This window comes from Pongo abelii, chromosome 6, assembly GCF_028885655.2.
Source record: "Pongo abelii isolate AG06213 chromosome 6, NHGRI_mPonAbe1-v2.0_pri, whole genome shotgun sequence".
Taxonomy (NCBI): Eukaryota; Metazoa; Chordata; class Mammalia; order Primates; family Hominidae; genus Pongo; species Pongo abelii.
This window is the reverse complement of record NC_071991.2, coordinates 100,285,802-100,308,868: the sequence shown is the minus strand read 5'-3', so window position 1 is coordinate 100,308,868 and position 23,067 is coordinate 100,285,802. Positions and strand designations below refer to the sequence as shown.

Sequence of the window (23,067 nt, the reverse complement as noted above, 5' to 3'; positions counted from 1 at the left end):
GTGGTCATATGTGAATTTAATTATACAACAAACAGTCAATAATTTAAAGGTGATTAGTACTTCATGTATATCAGTAGGATAATACAACAGTGTTGAGTAGGGTCAGGAGCTGGCTACTTTACACAGGAAACTCCCAAGAGGCTTCTCTGAGAAAGCTACCTTTGTGTAGTTCACATGGTGGATATAACACATTCCACTGATTGGAAAGTGGGAGAACATGGAAGCTCCAACCACATGAAGATCTGGAGGAAGAGAAATGCAACTACAGGAAACTTTGCGGTGCACACAGTTCCCCCAGGCAAGAGTGACCATGGCATGTTCGAGGACCAGGAAGGAGGCCAGTTGCCCTGGAGACCAGGTAGTGAGGTAGTGAGTGTCAAGGAAACCAAGAGATGTGCAGAGGCCAGATCTTTTAGGGTCTTCTAGGCCCAGAGATCCTGGACTTAAACACAGTCCTGCATGATTCCAAAACCCACAACCTTCACCACTGTGTATACTGCCCCTCTCTAGGTTCCTTTAGGACTGAAAATACGATTGAAGAATAATTTTCTAAGAGACTTTTATTTTGTATTGAGTCATGGTCAGACCAATTTAATTCCTTCAGATGAATCTCACTGAAAGCTATTCACCACTGTTGCCTCCAGAGAGCATATCATAAATGACCCATCAGTGACCTTATAATTAGAGGTAAATTTTACACACTATCGCACAGAAAATTACCTTTGGTGGGACTTGTGCATGTATAGTCAGACCTCACACACAGCAGGCTAAAATTCTAGCATCAAAATGACAGCTAATGGAATGGAAGTACAGCTGGTCACTTTTGCTGCAAGCACTGTCAAACTGGATAGAATGAAATTTCTAAATTTCTATAAGACAGAGTAGGGAAGGTTATATTGCACATTTTCTTTCTGGTTTTTGTTGTGTTTTGTTTTGTTTTATTTTGTTTTGTTTTGGAGACAGAGTTTCGTTCTTGTCACCCAGGCTGGAGTGCAATGGCGCGATCTCAACTCACTGCAACCTCCGCCTCCCGGGCTCAAGCAACACATTTTCTATTTGATAGCCTCAGATGCTTGTTTTTACAGATGTTCTTTCTTAGTCCTGGAGACTTTAAAGAAAATAAAGGATTAAAGCAAATAAGGTGTAAAGATGTAGAACAAAATGAGATTTCTTAGAATTTTATGCTTCTGAACATTTAAATTGACCTGAATTGACAGTAATTCAAACTGATCATGTACCATAAACTATATCCTTCAAGTTTGTATAGAAGAGTTTTTTCCTAACACTTTTAATATAACAAAGAATCATATCATGAATGCAAGTCCTGTATCATGTTTATTTTCATACATAGTTAGCATCTGCTCAGATAAATGCAAAAGTTGCTGAGCATTTTAATTTAACACTTGCATTGAATGCATGATAACAGCAGTTTAATTTCTGTGCTTTGATCAAAACCCTAAGAACAATATCCCTTCACACAAGTCTGATGAATATTCTTAACCCACCACTGCTTTAATTGGTGGAGATACATTTACTTTGTGAACGTACAATCACAGTAATTATAGAAAAACCATAAGAAAACATAAATAATTGTACAATCCCCATGGGCACTTTGAGCAGCACTATAGGAGTTTTATTAACAACCACATGTGAGCAATCGATTTGACTTTCTGATCTTCTCTGAAAGGAAAAGGCGTTGTCTTGGTTATGAAACAACAGAGAGTATACCCTGGTGGTGATAATGAGACTAGAGAAACACATTAACCACTTTAATAAGGACATGAAAAATGCTTGCTTCTCATTAAAATGAAACAACATGGAAGATCTCAAACTGTTCCTATTTTCTTAGCCAGTGAGTCAGAATAAACCCCTTTTAGTGACATTGTTTTCTCTCTGCCCCTGTTGGGGAATACATTGTCCAAGATTTAACGTGAATTCGCCTTGGGGATGTTTTTCAGAAATACTTGTTACAATATTAAAATTTAAGTGATGATATTGACCAACTATTTATTATAATCTCATAGTCCTAAAACAAGCTGTCATTTTTTAAATGTAAAACCTTTGGAGCATATTGTCTTATTAAGTAAAAATTATTTAAACATATTTAAGTATGCAGTCTCTGCCCTTCAATGACCTTGTTTCTCTCAAGGGAAATTTTGAAATATATGTGTGGTCTTACAAATGGCTGGTGTCAAATTATTGTTGGTTTTTCTCAGCTGTTAGTTCATTTGGTTCTCATTTTCTAACTCATGACTTTCCATGAGCATAGACTGTCGTTACTCAGAGTGTTCTTCAGGGAAAACTTGGACAATTGCTTTTTCATTAGAAGAACTACAGTCAATATGCTACAAATCACTTTCCAGTATGTCATCCTAGAGCACTTTTTTCCAGTGGAGAAATGAATTGCTTTGAATTCTTTGAATACTTTCTTCCATACATAGTGTCTGAACTCAGAACTTCTGTCTGCTTTAGGTTCTAATATTCCTTAAAATCTCTTACATATATTTTAAGATCACTAAGGGAAGAATTCTAATTGAAGTTTATTAAATATTGCATCTAATACTATTAGTGATAATACCAAGGGAACATTAACATTCCTCTGCCCCATCTAATAAACCAGCTAGATACAACAGGTTTGAAGGAAATTGCTGTCGTATTAAATATGGAGTTTGGGTTTTAAAATGTGTAGGCCAGGCACAGTGGCTCGTGCACTTTGGAGGCCAAGGTGGGAGGATCACCTGAGGCCAGGAATTCAAAGACCAGCCTGGCCAAGATGGTAAAACCCCATCTCTACTGAAAATACACAAACTAGCCGAGCGTGGTGGCACATGCCTGTAATCCCAGCTATTTGGGAGGTTGAGGCACAAGAATCGCTTGAATCCAGGAGGCAGAAGTTGCAGTGAGCCAAGATCATGCCACTGCACTCCAGCCTGGGTGACAGAGCAAGACTCTGTCTCTAAATAAATACATAAGTATACAATTGAGAGAGAATAGTTGTTGTAGCATTTAGAATTGGCAATTGTTTTTAGGAAATATGGTGTGGTAGAAACATAGGCTTTGAGGTCATAGGCCTGATTTCAAATTCTCACACTGCCACTTAGAAGCTGTAAAATTAAAGCCAGATAATTTTAACTAAAGAGGAATTTTGAGAAGTATATATTTTGATGTAGCTGCTTTAGGAAGTTTGCATCAAAGCAACTTTATCAAAAGAGGAAATAACTGAGTTTTGTTAGTAATGTACGGCAGACATCCCTGACTTCTAGCTCCACCCAGAATTTCTACCCATTCATCCCATCTTTGTCTTTCATCCCATTCATGAGCTAGTGCCATCCCTAACCCTTACTCCAACTCTAACCACTGCCCTATATCTGAGCTTCACTCCATTGCCAGTCCCTAATAATGAACTATTAATTGGGCATAGAGTGAGAACACCAGTCTTGCACATTCTTTTATAATTTCTAGAAGGTGACATATTTTAATGATTTCTTTTTTGAATCACCAAACCTGTTCCCATATCAATCAAAACAGTAACATCAAAAGGCCACATATTCAAGGAAATTTATTTAGCCTCTTTGAGCCTGAGTTTTTTTTTTCTTTGCACCTTATCTTTTTTTTATTTTTTTCTTTATTTCTTCTTAAAAAAAAGGGGGGATACATGTGAGCCTGAGGTTTTCATCTGTAAAATGGGAGCAATGATACTTACTCTCAAAATTGTCGTAAAGATTAAATGAGATCATAGATAGCAAATACCTACCATGAGCCTGCCATTTCCATTCCCTTCACTGTCTCATTGAAAGGAAGACAACTGGTACCTATAAGGTCCACATAATGAGCAACTTTTTTGAATTTTAGAAGCTAACAAACATTATTTTGCCTGAGCAATACAAAAGAGCATTCTCTGAAATTTAATGAGATCAAAAAAGAAATGTTAAATAAAAGCTTTGTTGTATAAACTAGATTTGGCTGAGGGAGAAGGTTGAAGGGTTGTGCAACAGAAAGCTCATAGTGGGTGTACTTATTTTTGCCAGTACTTTCCTATCTAAATGCCAATCACCATCACTACACAGATGGATTACATTCTAGCAACACTGAATATGTTATCATAGAAAGTATTTTGTGAATGGTGAGTGATTAGGTTACTAGGAAATCTCATACCTGAAGGATCCTAAAAGCCTGTTTATCTCATAATGTAACTTAAACACAGTTCATTTGCAATAAAAAGGTAGAAAAAAGTACTATGACTCTACTAATAATTAAAGGAAAAATTAAGATAAGAAAAGCTATAGTTTTTGTTTATCATTAATGATGCTTGAGGAACAGCAGATATAACTAAAAGATTTAAAGATAGACACATGTAGAAACGTTCGAAGGGCCTCTTGGGTACTTTCATGGGCATAAAAGACAGAAGGTACTCATTCCTTATGTCTAATTTTATTTTTTTTAATTAAAGCTTTCTTTTTTTTAACACAAGTAAATCACTGGCACTAGTCATCTGTTGGTCATTTTTTAGAGAAAGAAATTTCTTAAAGTAGTGAAAGTACAAAGAAAGTAAAAGAGCAAAATGAAAAAAGTGAAATCAGCTGTGAATTAGAAAAGGCATGAGGAGGCCAGGCACGGTGGCTCACACCTGTCATCCCAATGGGAGGCCGAGGTGGGTGGATCATCTGAGGTCAGGAGTTCCAGACCAGCCTGGCCAATCTGGTGAAACCCCATCTCTACTAAAAATACAAAAAGTTAGCAGGGCCTGGTGGCAGATGCCTGTAATCCCAGCTTCTTGGGAGGCTGAGGCAGAAGAATCACTTGAACCTGGGAGGCAGAGGTTGCAGTGAGCCGAGATCGTGCCATCGCACTCCAGCCTGGGCAACAAGAGTGAAACTCCGACTTAAAAAAAAAGTGGGGGGGGGGACATGAGGAAAAAAGGGTAACATTGAGTGGTATGTGATGATGTGGTGGGAGGACCTTTGAAGCCTGATTTTCCACACCAGCCCCAGGTGGCGTGATCAGCCCGAGAGAGTAGGAAGCTAGAGGTGTAAAATGAAGAGAACAGTTGCAGTGTGGGTGGCCCAAGTCAAAGGGAATTGACAAATGCTGCATGTTCAGGACATTTTAAAAGTATATGTTCATATTTCACGGGGTATTTATGAGCATGAACAAGAAAAAATTATTTGTATATTTTATGAGAAGCAGCAGTCACCCAGGCAAAAATCCCAGATTAAAAAGGATCCTAAAAGCCTGTCTATCTCATAAGTTAAATACAGTTCATTTGGCATAAGAACTAGAAAATAGTACCGTGGCTTATTAACAATTAACCAGTAATTTAGTATTATATTATTATATAATAATGTGACAGAACTGAATGATAGGTGAAATTTTAAGTTACACAAGATGGGTTATTTGTTAAGGTACATGTAGGTTATAGGGACCATCAGGAATCCATAATAATGTGTAGTAATGGGTAACTCAAAGAGTTTTCCAAAATGACCTGGAGAATGACCATCAGAGCTCATGCTGCATAAACCTGCTTCTGTAGGGACATTCAGGCCCACAGAAGGATCTGCACACAGTTAGCAAGCATTATACCACACATTTTAAAATGAGATCTACCTCTCCTTCTGCTACCTTTTGGTTAATTTATTGAAATAGGAATATGTGTTTGCAGAATCAGAATCAGAATCTTTACTACATGCAGATCTTTATTCCTTTAGACCAATCTTGGGAAACTAGTCAGTGTTTGCCTGATACTAATGTAAGGATTGTGTTGTTGGTAGACATGAGCAAAGGAGGAGTCAGATTAGTGCCTAAATGGAATATTAGATAGCTGTATTCCTTGGTTTACAAGGAAAAAAATTACTGACAATCCTTTATAAAATGAATCAACCTATAGAATAACAGCCAAGTAAATTTTGTTAGGATTTTCCTTTCACGAAACATTAACCTATAGCTTATACAGAAATTTTGTCTGTTTAAATAGTTTATTAGCAAGCTTAGAGTATTCTTGGAATTGTTTCTTACAAAGACTCTTAAAAAGAGCAGTAAATCAACTAAAATTGTACTGCTGAAGGAAGTCAGTCCAGGTGAGATGGCTCCCAGGAACCACCTCAACGACCATTTCACAGTAAATGATTGTCTAGGAAGCTTAGCAGATAGATAGGTAAATACATTGAGTGACAAATGGAAAAGTCACTTCCTATTATTCTCAACAGCTGTGAAGAGTATTCTTGGTACTGAAGACTTTTGGTGCCTCTATAAAATTGCTAACATAATGGAATAGATTTATAAGTGAATTTCTAAGCTAGAGCATATTTATTTAGCTTTTGCACCATGAGGATTTCATTACCTGAAGTTTTTCATTTATTGATAGACTAATTTATACATTCAGCTATTTATTGATTGATGTACAAGCACTATTTGTACTAAAAGTGTAGCAATTAGTGTTGGAGACGAAGATAGAAAGGCCCTTTGCTTGTGGACCTTACATTCTAGAGGGAAATAACAAGTACTCAAATTCATAATAATATTCCAGACAGTGATAAGTGCTGTTAGGGTAAGAGAAATCGGGTTTTATGTGGCAGAAGTGGAGAGTGGAGCTATTTTAGGTAAGAGGGTTAGGGAAGCCCCCTTGGGAGACATGAGAGTCTAGAATAATGAAAGAGACAACTATGTAAAAGTATGGAAAAAGAGCTTTGCAGGCAGAGGGAACAGCAAGGCAGATACCCTGAGGCAGCCAAGAAACTAGATCATATAGCTTCATAGGACAATATAAAGATTCTGGATTTTACTCTAGTGTTACAGGAATCCAACAAATAATTTGGAGCAGGGGAATGACATAATCTTCCTTATGTTTAAAAAATATTTGTGGTTGCATTGTGGAGAATAGAGGTAGAGGATAATAGAAGGAGCAGTAGAAGGAGCTCAGCGAGGATGCTAGTAATGTCACCTGCATGTGCTTAGGATAAGATGGTGGCAGTGGATGAATGGACTATTTGAAGATATATATTAGAGGATGTAGTAATGATCAGGACCTGCCTAAGGGATGGATTCAATGGCCATATTCTAAAACTTATGGCATGTTGATGTCCACAGCGTTAATTTTTAAGTCATGTACTTCTCCAAAGTTAGAGTTCTCTAAAAATTTTCTTTTGGACTAAATAAAATTTTGGACTAAATAGCTGAGTGAGGTTTCAGAAGTAAGGAGACAGACCGCTAAACAAATTAACCGCAAGAAAAGTCTACATTTGATGGTTTAGATTTGTGCTTCTTTCTGGTTTGTTGAAACAGAAATTTAGCAGTCTGAGACAATTATTTTTATTTTTATTTTTTTGAGACAGAGTCTCACACTGTTGCCCAGGCTGGAGTGCAGTGGCACGATCTCAGCTCACTACAACCTCTGCCTCCCGGGTTCAAGCGATTCCCGTGCCTAAGCCACCTGAGTAGCTGGGATTACAGGCGCCTGCCACCACACATGGCTTATTTTTCTATTTTTAGTAGAGACAGGGTTTCGCCATGTTGCCCAAGGTGGTCTCAAACTCCTGGCCTCAAGTGATCCACCTGCCTCTGCCTCCCAAAGTGCTCAGATTACAGGCATGAGCCACGGCACCCAGCCTAGTCTAACACAGTTATTTTCTATGGACAGTGGTTCACAAAATCTCCTTTATAGGCCCTGGTTGAGCCATGTGGGTCAGCCTCTGCAGCCTCCTCCCCTGCCTTGCTGCCTTTCACTCAGTCTACTCCAGTCACACTGCACTTCCTTCTCTCTACACCAACAAGCCAAGCTCTTTCCTCTCCCGGCACCTTTGTGTGAGCTGTGCCTCTGCGTAGGAATCTCTCCCATTACTCCTTTTGGGCACAGGGCTTGCAGCCTCCAAGATTTCCAGGAGACTGGGAAAAGTCCGAGGGCTGCAAAAATGTGTATTATCTCAAAAATATGATAAGAAACTCACCAAAATGAAATGAATACATTTTAATTAAATGTCTACAAAATACAACATTAGGCTAACTTCATTAATTGCTAAATTTAATTTCATAAAATTTCAAGATGAAAATAATTTTTTGGTCAGATTCCTGAGTGTGCTGAGAAGTCACAGCAAAAGTATATTAAATGCATTACTAGTAGCCAAATAAAATTTAAAGGCAATGTTACAAAATCCATTTGACTACTTTTTGCAACCCAAAATATTTATATTTAATGTGAGACATAGGTGCATTTTAATATGTTTGCTGTGAAGTGAGATGAAATTTCAAAATTAAAAGTATCGAGATCCTACAGAAGTCCTAAAATGGCTCTGCTTGAGTATGCTCTAAATAAGGCACGTGGTTGCACATAGTTGGAAGGAAAAAGAAAGATAATTTCAAAGATTCTTCGTGTATTTTCTCTCTCCCCTCCATGCTAAATGTTTTCAGCCAGGGCTGTCAGGCCTGACTACATCAACCAGTGTGTTCTGTTCTAAAAGGAAGTGATGTTCAAGGAAATAGAGGAGACAGAAAAGAACTGAGAGAGACAGGAGTGTGTTGAAAGGGCAAATCCTAATGATAAGTGGTATAAATATGGATCAGGTTAGGCCAGGCGCAGTGGCTCACACCTGTAATCCCAGCACTTTGGGAGGCTGAGGCGGGTGGATCACTTGAGGTCAGGAGTTCAAGACCAGCCTGGCCAACATGATGGAACCTCATCTCTACCAAAAATACAAAAATTAGCTGGGTGTGGTGGTGCGCATCTGTAATCCCAGCTACTCAGGAGGCTGAGGCAGGAGAATTGCTTGAACCAAGGAGGCGGAGGTTGCAGTGAGCCGAGATCGTGCCAGTGTTACTCCAGCCTGGGCGACAAATGAGATTCCATCTCAAAAAAAAAAAAAAAAAAAAAATGTGGATCAGGTGAGTTCTTTTCAACCGAAATTGAATCTGGAGATAATGTGGATGCAACATAAGAAAAACAGGAGTCAGGGAGTTCTGGATAGCATGAGATCAGAGATGAATTGAAGTTGTGTTAGTCCATTCTCACGCTGCTAATGAAGACATACCTGAGACTGGACAATTTATAAAGAAAAAGAGGTTTAATGGATTCACAGTTCCACGTGATTGAGGAGGCCTCACAATCATGGCAGAAGGCAAAAGGCATGTCTTACATTGCAGCAGACGAGAGAAAATGAGAGTCAAGCAAAAGCCTTATGAAATCATCAGTTCTCATGAGACTTACTCACCACCATGAGAACAGTATGGATGAACCTACCCCCATCATTCAGTTGTCTCCCACTGGATCCCTCCCACAACACATAGGAATTATGGGCGCCACAATGCAAGACGAGATTTGGGTGGGGCACAGCCAAACCATATCAGAAGTTGTGGACAGAAGCAGGAGGAGCTGGAAACAGCTAAGGCTCTTCTGATCACCTTCATCCCCACATTAGTGGCAGGGAAATGTTGCCCCTGACAACTTATCTACACACCCACCCACACACACACACACGAACACATACACACACACTCTTTCCTGACAAAAGGCGGGCAGGCACCATGAGAGCTGTGAGGATTGATTCTTCCCTGGGTGCGTGGTCTCCTGCAGTCGGCCCATCTCTGACCCTTGGTTTCCCTCTTTCCCTTCTTCTCTGGGGGCCACAGCCCACACTGTGCTTTGCACTGACTCCCCTCCAGCAGGCACCTAGCAGAGGTTTGCTTTTTCGTCCACAGATTGCTCCAGCTGACACGCATTTTCTAAAAATGCCGTGAGGTGGGCAAAATGAAGACTCATCAACAGAAACTTGACAGAAATCTTTGAAACCATGATCTCACCAACAAATTTCTATAAACTTTAAAACTATATATTTGTTAAAGTTTTTGGAATTAGCTGCTGGCATCTGAAATGTTGGGTAAATTGGCCTAGTTCCACAGGAGACACGGGCGAGTGGCTGGGCTGAAAATGGAATCTGGACTTCAACAGAAGGGGTGGAGGAGCTGCTCTCTGTGGCTTCTGAAAGAATCTCCCGTCCCACAGCAGCACTGCTGTGAGTGCACATAGCCCAGTTAGAAAGAGGAGACAGCGTTCATTTGTGGTCATCATGGCCATTGTGTACAGACAACCTGAACCTCACAGCGGACACATTCCCCCCAATTCTATCTCCCATGAAGTTATCTGATCCTTGAGAGTAAACTGCCACTAAGTACCCAATTTGATGTGAGTTTTCATTGGATAGCATCTTTCTGTAAATGCTGAATTTTTTTTCATTTTTTTATTTGAGATGGAGTCTCACTCTGTCACCCAGGCTGGAATGCAGTGGCGTGATCTCGGCTCACTGCAAGCTGGTTTCATGCCATTCTCCTGCCTCAGCCTCCCGAGTAGCTGGGACTACAGGTGCCTGCCACCACGCCTGGCTAATTTGTGTGTGTGTGTGTTTTTAGTAGAGACTCGGTTTCACCATGTTAGCCAGGATGGTCTCGATCTCCTGACCTCATGCTCTGCCCACCTCGGCCTCCCAAAGTGCTGGGATTACAGGTGTGAGCCACCGTGCCCGGCCAGTGTAAATACTTAATTAACAGCAGCCAAGAAACTCAACTTATGTTTTTTACTGGCCTAAAAGTTTATCTAGCTTAAAGTAAGATTCTAGCCCTGAATTGAATAACTATGTGTAAATTTCCAAACTGAGAGAATGGGAATGGGAATGAAAAAGCTGAAGAATATACACTGTGAACTTTAAATAGGAAAGGTAAAGATAAGCAAAACAACACAGGTGCTAGGGAAAAAAAGTATAAAAAGAGCCTGAAACAGATGCTGAGAAGCACGTGTATTCCAAAAAATTTTTGATTCCTGACATAACCCAAAAATCTTAACTAGATAAATAAGAAGTTCTCTATCCACTTAGAAATCCATAAAGACATTTTAAATGAAGTATTGGGTAAATACATGCCAAAATGCATGGGTAGAGAGATTCCAAATTTGGAGCTGTAGCTTCTGCCTCTTCTAGGCAGAACGAGAGGCTAGAGACCAGTAACAGGTGGTGGTATCAGAGGGAGAAGCCCATGGGAGGGTAAAATCAGTCCACACATTGAATACCGTAGAATGGGGACTATCATGCAAAACCTGTTCAAGTTACAAATGGAAAATTACAACCACAATAATTTAGAGTGTTATTTTAATTTTATGCTCTAGTCCTTGATGGATCAAGCCAACAAAAAATAAGTGAGAACATAGACAAATTAAGAAGGTAATTGTCTTAGTTCATTTCTGTTCCTATAAAGATTACCCAAGGCTAGGTAATTTGTAAAGAAAAGAGGTTTATTTGGCTCACAGTTCTGCAGACTGCGCAAGAAGTACAGTGCCGACATTTGCCTGTGGTGAGGGATTCAGGCTGCTTCCACTCATGGCAGAAGGAGAAGGGGAGCCAGTGGGTACAGAGATGACATGGCGACAGAGGAAGCAGGAGACAGGGCAGGGAGGTACCAGGCTGTTTCTAAGAACCAGCTCTCAGGGAAACTAATAAAGCAAGAACTCACTCATTACCTCAAGGACAGTACCAAGCCATTCATGAAAGATCCACCACTATGGCCCAAACATCTCCCATTAGGACCCATCTTCAGCATTAGGGAACAAATTTCAAAATGAGATTTGGAGGGACAAACATCCAAACTATAGCAGTAATTAACAGGCAAGATTTAGTAGATAAAGATTGTACCCTACAAATAAAATGTATATATATATATATCTGAAAGGAATATATATATACACACACACATATATATACATATATCTACACATATATACACATATGCATATATATATACACACATGCATATATACATATACACACACATATATATAGATTCCTTTCAGATGTCAAGTAGACATTTATGAAAATATCATGAACTAGGCTCAGAGACAGTCTCAAAAGATACCAATAAAACATGACACCAGAATCAGGGACTATAACAGTCATATTCCACTACTTAAAAATTTTAAACTTGTGTTTTGGGAGGACAAACCTCCCTAAAGAAACAAAACATTACAACAAATTTGAAGCAAGGGAATATTTTCAACACATATGACAGACTATATATCCTCAATGTGTAAAGAACTCTTACAAATCAGTAAGTAAAAATAAACCCACTTTAAAAATGGGCAAAGTCCATGAAAAAGCTTCACACACACACTATGTATATAGCCAATAAACATGAATAGCCTCTTAACTTCTTTACTAATCAAAAAATGTAGGTTAAGAGAGTGTAGGCATAAAGTGACCAAAATAAAAAGTATCATCAAAGTTCAGTATTGACAAGTAGTAAGAAGTGGCACCTCAGTCGTTGTTGATGTTCTTGGTAAATGTAACTTGGTGCAATCTTTTTGGAGGGCAGCTTGACAATAAGTGTCAACTTTTTAAGTGTGTATTTGCTTTAACAAAGCAATCTGCTTTTGGGAATTTATCCCAAGAAAATAATTGGACAAGTGCACAAAGATATACTGTATATTATAGAAGCATTTCTTATAATAGTAAAAAGTGAAAACAACCTCCCCAAATTTTTATAATTGAAGATTGGCTTGATTCATTAAAAATCAAATGTCTCACCATATTTTTTCAATATAGAAAGATGGCAATTAAAAGTTGTAAAAAGGAGTAAAGCATATTTACTATGATTTCATAATTTTTTTAAAAAAAGAAAAGTAAGTATGTGTGTGTACACATGAGAAAAACTGTCTAAGTATTTTTACCAAAACATAACTGTACATTTTGTGGTCATCTCTAGAAGGTGGAATTGCCCATTTTTACCTTTTAAAAAATGCTGCTTTTATATTATCGGGTTGTTTTTTCCAATAAGTATACAATTTCTATAATCCACTAAAATAATATGGTTGTTTGTTTTGAAATGTAATATCATAGAAATAACAAGTGAGTTAAAATGCTGCCTTTAAGCCCACAACATCAACAAGTTTTTCTATCTAATCTGGTAAACATTTCTTTGATGATTACAAGAACATAACCAATAAAAGAATGATATCAGAGAGGCGTAGATTCATTCACCTCTTCTTCTTCAGATGAATATAACTTCTGAATGGTATCAAAACAAAAACAACATTGTATGGCTCTTCTGTTTCTCTAGAAATGAGCTCTGCAGAGCTGTTTTTTCTGTGGGACCCTTGAAAATAATAGAATGTTGCTTAGATTTCTAAGAAATGTGAATATGGATGCATTAGCTTCCCTTATGGCACATGAATAGTGAGATTTCATCCATATTGACTTATATACTAAACTGCTCTTAAAGAGATGGGCTCCATTGCAAAAAATGGCTCAGTTCCCTAGGTAGCTTGGCTGTTTGACATGAATTTGCTTTTAAGAAACTTTGTGGCTCAAGTATTCTAACACTTTGGCTATGTGTGTCTGCCTTTCATATAAAAGAGGCTTTTTTCTGGAGATGGGAAAGAGGCTCTGGGAAAATGCAGAAACTGATTTACTTAAGTGAAGATAACCTCAAAACCTTGTCGGTATTCATTACAGCATTTAAGTAACTATAGTTTTGTTAAACTTCCCTACTCCCCAGTTGAGAGACCTTACTCACATGCTCATTTTATTTAACAAACATTCTTTGGGAGCCTTTGATAGGCAGGACATAGTAGAAAGGACTTCAAAGGAGAAACCAGAAGGCCTAGTTTCTAGCTTTTTAGTAACTGTGTGACCCTGAGGCCAACAACTCAGCTTCTCCATTTTCCTTCTCCATAACACAATGTTAAGGATCCCTGATGGTCTCCCAGAGGGTCTTGACTCAAAGGTCAAGTGAGATAATCCAGCTGTTAGAAAATCACGATGTCCAAAACAATGTGCTTCTGTGAGTTGTAGGCAAGGTTCTGAGGGCTTTAGGGGATGCAGAGATGAATAAGATATGATCCCTCCCTGTGGACAGGCTTCCGACCTTATCAAAAAACAGATCCTCAGCAATACATGAGATTAAGCAAGGGAGGGTGAGGCAAAGGAGCTGTAGTATGGACTAATCAGAGAACTGTGGAGACTCAAATTCCACTAAGCTCTTATCCATTTGGCCAGTGTCATAGCCTACTAGCCTTCTTGGAGGTGGGAATAAAGAATGCTAGAAAGGTAACCCTGTCCTAAGTGGAGTTATCCCCATTCTCTCATTAAATCTTGCAATTAGATGTAGGAGCTTTATTTTTGAGGCAACCTTGCAAGTCAATATAAATAAAGCTAAGCCTCCTGATTCCCAATGCCTTCTCTCTCCAGAATTTCTCCCCAAAATGCTGATGTGGGCTGTTCTTTTCTGTTCCTATGATTGTAACAGAAAAGAAGTTCAGCTTCATGTTTGCCTTTATAAATATGTCTTGATTTAGACAAGCAGCAAAGAGGAGCAGTTTTGTAAGTTAAAGGATCACAGTCTGTGAAAGAAAACAGACCCAGTATCACTGCCAGTCTTGAATAAACCAGAGACAATCAAGTAGACTAATGCTATGAATGGTCTGGAGTTTAAAGTGCTTTTCTGTGTTATTTTGCTTCATATTAAGGCATCAGGATAGATATCATATAGTACCAGGAAGTATGACAGATGTATCACTTAGAAATGCGTTCAGCTGTAGATTACAACAAACACAACAAGAAAAGACTGACCATAACATAAATTAAAGAGGCTTGCCTGTCATTTGTAACAAGCAGTCCTAGAATAGGCAGTCCTGGGCTTGTGAGCACCTTAACAAGGCCACTGGGGACCCAGGTTCTCTCACTTTTCTGTTCCACAATCTCAGCAGAGAGGTCTTTATCTAATAATGTTCCATTATTGTCACAAGATGGCTGCTGCCCCCTAGAGAGGAAAGATGACCATAGGAGCAACAGGGAAAAGGATGTGGCAGCCAATTCCACTGATTACCTTTTAAAACACTTTAATGAAAGCCAAATGGATAAATTCACCTTCCACCTTTTACTTATATCTCATTGGTGAGAACCCATTGCTGGTCACATGGCCACCCCTGGACCAATCACTGGATAGTGACTAAAAGGAAGAGGCTGTGACTGGCAGCTGGATCAGTCCACACTAAAGCATTTGCAATAGGAAATGGGAAACACCAAATAACTCTAGACTCCTATTCTACCGGTTGAACAGATACAGTTGCTAAGCAAAAATTTGGTTATCATTGTTTAACTGCCTTCATTTTGCTTATTTAATCTATTATTTTACATAATTTTTATCTCGTTTCTTTCTTGGTGTCTTGGCACCTTTAAAATCTGTTATCAGCTATTCCAAAATAGCTCACAGAGCACATGACTCTCCTCAGCATTGAATACTTCCTCTCTTCAGCCAATTTCATAGTTACATTTGTAATCATGCAAACATTAGGTGCAGGCAATATTTGTAAAACACAGCATTTTCTTCTGTTTCTGTATAGAATTATGAGGACATGAAACCATCTCAGAAGGGAGAAATTTACAAGAAGCTGATTGTAAAAATAATCTTAAGTTATTTCAGAAATGGTCAGGTGGGGAAATACTGTTGATGGCATGAGTGAGAAAGCATTGTTGGCTCTGTCATTTGCAGACCCTTCAGCCTATGTACTACCAGGCACTGTTAGGCTTTTTCCCCCGATGCCCAGGAGACTGGTGTGTCTTTAAAGCAAACAATTTAAATGAAGCCTAGTTGGCTGCCTCTAAGTATCTTCCTCATAAAGGATTTTAGAGAGACATTTAACCCTTGAAGCTAAAAGCAATGCCTATTTCTTGCAGAGGTAAGCATTTGGGATTTCTTTTGACTACTTAAAAGACCCTAGGAGCAGTATAGACAAATGTGTGCCTCTATGGCTTACTATGATTTTTATTCTGTGTTGATTTATTTTTCCAATATTGCTAAAAATTGCATTCCACAGCTTGGTATTTTCCAGATTGCATCCTGTGGATCCAAACACATAACAGCAATCATGGTTTTATATTTTTAACATCAGAGTATCATTGCATAGTAACTGAAAGTTAGTGATTTGTACATTCACTGTAAACAAAACAAAAACAAAACAAAAAATTATTCCAAAATGCAGTGTTTTTTCTCTCCCAATGTTACAGTAATAGAAAAACAAAGATATAGTGTATTGGTTAAGAAGCTGTAGAGTCAGGCAAAGCTGGTTTCCCATTGAGTACCCCATATACTAGCCCCATTTTCTCATCTGTTAAAAAGAAATAATTATTCCTACTACACAGAGTTACTGAAAGATGGAACTAAGGAAAGTAATGTGGATATTGTGTCTTAGGACATGGCCAAGATTCCACAAATGGTAGACATCTTTAACAATGATAATAAACAAGTTGTGGCATTTGCTGTCTCTTAACTGGATTTGCAAGACTAGCGGTATTGAATATGACTTTTCCCTTTCTTTTATTGACCATTCACCTAAAGCAGAGAATGGGCTTTTCCATTTTATTCCTCTCTTCATTGTCCAACTGCAAAACCTTACTTTTGAAACTGTTAGTTTAATGGTAATTATTCATTGTTGGGGAAAGCTGCTTATATTTTATAACCTTGAGTTTAAGTCCATGGTAATCCTGTATGTGGACAATATTCCATCATTAAATAACATCTTAATCTCTGCCAGAAGCAAGTCAGAATAGTTATCCTTTTTTGGCTGATTCAGCAAAAGGTAATTAAGAAAATTTATTAAATATCTCAACGATTTCACAGAGTATTGCCTTAGCCTTTTTGTCCACATCAGCTGTGCCCTCTGACTAACAGGTTAACTAACAATGGTACTGAAACTGCTTCAGAATAGCAGAAACAAGTACTGTGATGGACAAACCTTAGTGTGATTGACCCTGGGAATATTTACATTGACTCATGTAACTACAATATAATATGTCTATAATTTAATCTTCTGTGATAGATTACAAACTCCTGAGCAGTTTTTTCTTAAAAAATTAATTTGCCTACCTTCAAACAATCTGCAATTACATAGTACTTAATTGGTACCCGTGACGTGAATTTTACTGATTTGAGACACAACCATTAAAACTATATTATGATGTTTTCGGTAAAGGCCATTTGAAAAATAAGGAAAACAAAAAGAAAATTGTAAATCGCAAATTTCCTGCCACCAAACACAGCTACTGCAAACATTCTGGTGAATTTCCTTCATGCATGATTTTATGGCTTTTTAAGACTTATTTCAGGCTGGGCACGGTGGCTCATTCCTGTAATCCCAGCACTTTGGGAGGCCAGGACGGGCGGATCACCTGAGATCGGGAGTTTGAGACCAGCCTGACCAATATGGAGAAACCCCATCTCTACTAAAAATACAAAATTAGCCGGGCGTGGTGGCACATGCCTGTAATCCCAGCTACTAGGGAGGCTGAGGCAGGAGAATCGCTTGAACCTGGGGGGCGGAGGTTGCGGTGAGCTAAGATCAAAACTCCGTCTCAAAAAAAAAAAAAAAAAGGACTTATTTCATCATATACATTTTAATGTGATTATATTATCTATAAATATGTGAAAGATGGATAATGTTCTGTCAAGTGCTCTACCATTTTACTTAAGCCTTCCATTTTGACATTGACATTGTTACCAATTACTATTAGCAGTAATCCTGTAATACTTTTCATATTTTATAAAAACTGTCTCTAAATTTAAAATTATTTTCTCAGGATAGATTTCAACCAGTGAGATTAATGAGTCAAAAGGTTTATATTCATGAGCACTATATGAGTGGGTACCCAATTTTAGGTACATTTGACAACTATGGATGTTAACTTTTTTTAAAAAAGTTGCATCTTTGAAAGCTTGTTTCAAATTGCATTTATTAGATTGACCGAAATCCATTCTACAATTTGGCAAGGTTTAAATAAGTAAAATGAAATTATTTTGGTATATAGTGTGAAGTGAAGACTTTAATTTTTCTCTAATGCATTGTGTTTAGAATTTTCTGATTTCCATCTCTGTCTCTTTCAGTTTTACAGGAGATTCTAAACTTGCCTCAAGTATGCGCTATGTGGAAACACAATCAATGCAGATAGGAGCATCCTATATGATTCAGTTCAGTTTGGTGATGGGATGTGGCCAGAAATACACCCCACACATGGACAACCAGGTGAAGCTGGAGTACTCGACCAACCATGGCCTTACCTGGCACCTCGTCCAAGAAGTAAGTCTAGTTTCCCTAAACCTTGTAACAGGTAACCTTCTGCCTTTTACCTAGGAAGCCACCAAAAAAAAAAAAAAAAAAAAAAATACCGTTCTAGAAGTTTAGCTTTGGTTGAAAAGAAACAGTGTTATTTAGTATTTGTAACTTAGAATTAACATAAAGTCAGCAAAGGATTACAAAAATGCCACATTCTTCATGACAGATATTAAAGAATAATTGGAAATAAAAAAGAAATGAAAATAACTTCCAAAACTGGCTACCCTCAAATGATGTTTTGAGTATTATTTTCTCTATCCCTCTTTCTTTATAAATGTGTCCCTTTCTTTTTTCCCCATAAGGTGTCTTCATCTGTCCCTACCTATAGGTAGACCATATTAAGAATGTGGTATCTCTTGTCTTTAGAAACAGAGAAGAAATATATAGATCGTGGAATAAAATTCATATATATCTTAGCAATCTGCCATTGCAACAAATGGATAAATATCATAGTGAATAAACTAATTTTTACCAAATGCCAATGTTATGATAACAGGCCTAAAAACAGAATCCTAATCCATGTCTGTTTGTACGTGCGAGTATTGAGAAATATTCAATTTCATTATGGCACCTCATTTGAAATTATTAAATAATTTTAAGACTTTCTATGAAGTTTTAGCTTCATGGAAAGAAAAATCATGGATTGTTTCCATATCACAGATAGTTAAGATTATGACATTAGATTTCTCTGAGGTCTTTTTCACTTACAGTGGGTGAGTAGATATATTTCACCTGAGGAAAACAGAAGCTGCATTTGATTTGTGCCTAACTTTCTTTCAGGAATGCCTTCCAAGTATGCCAAGTTGTCAGGAATTTACATCAGCAAGTATTTACCATGCCAGTGAGTTTACACAGTGGAGAAGAGTCATAGTGCTTCTTCCCCAGAAAACTTGGTGAGATGACATCTTTAGATATGGCTGTCACTTTAATTTTGACTATCCCTTTTGATTCAATTCTATCTCTATTGATTCAAGTATGACTTGAATATGAAGGCAAGTTAAGCACAATAGCATGATGTTTATTCTTTTTATTTCATTATCAAAAGACCAAAACCTTTCATTTATGTGAATGATATTTGAAAAAGAGAGCTAATGACAAATATGAAAATGTGGTTTCCAAACTGTCCTAGCCTTCTCTGACCTTCCTACTTGACCTGGCTTCTTCTTTTTATGGGAGAACTCAGTGAGTCGGTTACTTTCAGTTTGACATGCAAAAAGGAATATAGGAATTTAGAAATTCAAGTAATTTGGATTGCAAAGCTGTTTTCTCGTTGCAAACCCTTACTTTTGTATATCAAAAGCTTAATATACACCCTTTCTCTATTCATGTTTTTTCAGTAACACTAAAAATTATCCCCCAGGAAACAAAGGCCTCAGTAAACTAGGAAGAAAGTTAAGCGTTCAATAGTGTGAAAGAAAAAAGCACAATCATTTTTTCCCAAATATTACATTGTTTTGTGTTAGATTGATCACTCAAAAAATGTAATATTTGGGGAAAAAATTAAACAATTCCTGGTTCAGGATGAACTCACCCAAAGAAAAATCCTTAAACTAGAAATTAGAAGGCCTGAATTCTCATTGTAGCTCTACCAATGATTAATTAATCACGTGATCTTAACCATTCACAACCTCTTCAAGGCCAGATCCTTGTAAGTATAATGAAAAGGTTTAATTACATGATCTTACAGGTCCCTCCAGTCCTGTAGTTCTAAGATTCTGTAATTTGTGCAGAAGAAAAAGCATGAAAGAGATAAGTATTATATTATTCTGTAGTATCTGCCTAACAATCACTCTTTTGTAAAAAGAAAATTACTAAATAAACCCTCTCAGGTTATTTTATATAAAAGTTAGACTCTACACAAAAACAATTGGTTAGATACCAACCTAGAGTTATTTTTACACCTTTAGTTGAAGATTGAATTCCTGCATTACGTAAAAATCCCTTTTTGATTATTTTGAAGGATGCATTATTATGTCAGTTGGAATACAATGCTTGAAATTTGATTTCCACAGATTTTTCTGTTTCCAACTGTGAGCCATTTCCTAGATACTCTACTAATGCCTTGTATAACAAGTTGCTACTTTCTCTAGCATTCTCCTTTTTTATGTCTACTGCTGGGAATATAGTCAAGACTTTTACTTAATTTCAATGGTATTCCAAGCATATGTGTCAAATTTATGCAAAACAACACTTCAAACAATTGAAATACTGCTCATACTCAAAACAGAGCTACTGAGGTTTGTTTTTTCATTATTTTACAATTAAGTATATTTCCCTCATATAAAAATTGTTGTTTTTTACTCATTAACATGTGAAGCACACTTTCAAAATTATGATGGTAAAATACTATTGTTAGTGTATTTTTTTTTTTTTTTTTGAGACAGAGTCTTGCTCTGTCACCCAGGCTGGAGTGCAGTGGCACGACCTTGGCTCATTGCAGCCTTCATTTCCCGGGTGCAAGTGATTCTCCTGCCTCAGCCTCCCAAGTAGCTGGGACTACAGGCATGCCCCATTACACCCAGCTAATTTTTTGTATTTTTAGTAGAGATGGGGTTTTGTCATGTTGGCCAGGCTGGTCTTGAACTCCTGACTTCAGGTGATCCACCCACCTCGGCCTCCCAAAATGCTGAAATTACAGGCATGAGCCACCGCGCCTGGCCTAATAGTATATTTTAGAGAGGTCTTTTTGTCCCTAGAAACATTATGAACTATTGTTCTTATTTGATGTAGCTTAGGCAAATTCAGAAAATGTTGGCCTTATCAGAAAAGCCTTTGCAGGTTCTTTGACACTCAAATTGTATGCTGCATTATTATTTTCTAGCTCAAAAGATAGCAACACCAAGTTGGAAGTTTTAGTACAGTCAGAAAAGGTTAATTATCATCAGTGTTAAATACACACTGAAAGGAAATATATTAACCCATAAGCGTTTAAGTTCCCTGGAGTACCTGGCAGGTAGTAGTTGTGCTTATTGGACATTGGGGAATTAAATAGAATTTTAACTTGATGAGCCTCAATGTGCTAAAGAGATGTTTTATTATAAAGTATCTCTTTTAATAAATAGTTAATATTATGATGTTAGATAAATTTTCTACTAAATTATTCCCGAGACCACTTACCTTTAAGTATATGTAACAAGTAATTTAATTCTGCTTTTCCAAATATCCTTCAAAGCCCTGGAAAAAAAAAGTGAAAATATTTTTTTAAAAACAACCCAGCAGGATATTTATCTTAACATTCCTACTGACTAATATTTAAACTAAACATTATTGCTACATTTCAAAAAAAAATCATATTCTACTAGTTATTGTCATTGTTTTTGGATCTATAATGCTTAAAAGCTCTGCCATAAAAATAAAGTATATTTACTTTCCTTGGAAGTCTTGATAACTTTATTTATTTTGATAATTTTAAACCTTTGCAAATAGCAGGTTTTTCTCAAGCATTGGGGAAAGGGAATGCAGTTTGTAGCAGTAATCTTTTTTTGGCCAAATCTTTGTTCTGCCATTTTGATTTAAACATATGCAATTATAAATTGAATACATGAAAGCAAATGTGGTCCCTGCATTATCACATATTTGTTAACTTTGGGAAATGTGCTAGATAGGGCAACTTAGAATGGAAATACTGAATGTATATACCTGCGTAGAGAAATTATATTGTGTATGAACATTTGTTACCCAATGAAAATTAATTTTGTTTTTATGAGAGACATTTACATAAGAACATGGCCTGATGAGACTCAAACAGCTGTCAATCGCTGACTTCATAAACAAATCAACACCTAATGAGTGAATGAGTTTCAGAATAATTGGGTAAATGTAATTACAGGAACTCTGAAGGTGGAAAATACAATTTAGTCAGCCTTCATTTACCTTGATTCCTCAGGTAACCTAAGTATGAAGAGACTATTCAATACTGTTTCATTTCAGTCTTCAAGTTATATGGGAAGGAAAAATCAAATAAAGGAGTCAAGTTTTGTTGCTTTGGGGAATCCAGAGAGTTTAGATTTTAAATGCAAGTCAACTTCATTTCATGACCCACACAGCAGTAGTTCTGCCTTCAGACTCAATCCAAAGTGGACAAGATTTTCTTCCTAAGATTACTTAGTTTTGAGAGGGAGACAAAGAAAAAATTGGCAATTTAAATATTTGTATTGAGGGAGAGACACAGCAATGATAATGCTGCAGATCAGAGACTTTGCACCTTGTCTTCTCACGTGTGACAGCTGGAAATTGCTCACACAACTAATTTTTTTTTCTCAATAAAACTGAAGCCAATATTCAATCTCTTTTTCCTGCCTTTTCTCTTAATTAACATTAGCACATTAAACTGTGGATTGTGGTTTTATTTTTTTTTACTATTATACTTTAAATTTTAGGGTACATGTGCACAACGTGCAGGTTTGTTACATATATATACATGTGCCATGTTGGTGTGCTGCACCCATTAACTCATCATTTAACATTAGGTGTATTTCCTAATGCTATCCCTCCCCCCTCCCCCCACCCCACAAATGTCCAACAACGATAGACTGGATTAAGAAAATGTGGCACATATATACCATGGAATACTATGCAGCCATAAAAAATGGTGAGTTCATGTCCTTTGTTGGGACATGGATGAAGCTGGAAACCATCATTCTCAGCAAACTATCGCAAGGACAAAAAACCAAACACCGCATGTTCTCACTCATAGGTGGGAATCGAACAATGAGAACACATGGACACAGGAAAGGGAACATCACATACCGGATTGTGGTTTTAAATGGAATTGTCCCCTTGAAGTTTTGTGTCCTAAGGAAATAATATCTTTTTTAAAAGTTCATAAGATGCATATAAGGATTAATTTACTTAGGAAAACAATTTTGAATGTGTCTGCATGTGACTGTTTAGAAGCATAAACTATGTAACCTAAGACAAGTTTCTGAAACCCT

At 37.3% G+C, this 23,067-nt stretch overlaps 1 protein-coding gene across 1 annotated transcript in view; it reads left to right on the top strand.

Moving 5' to 3' along the window:
• Nucleotides 1-23,067, top strand: part of RELN (reelin) — a 521,559-nt gene that overhangs the window by 359,616 nt on the left and 138,876 nt on the right. Inside the window, exons 21-22 of the mRNA XM_024250358.2 lie at nt 17,905-18,097; nt 18,914-19,026. Of these exons, the coding sequence (XP_024106126.2) occupies nt 17,905-18,097; nt 18,914-19,026 (306 nt within the window). The remainder of the gene's footprint in view (nt 1-17,904; nt 18,098-18,913; nt 19,027-23,067) is intronic.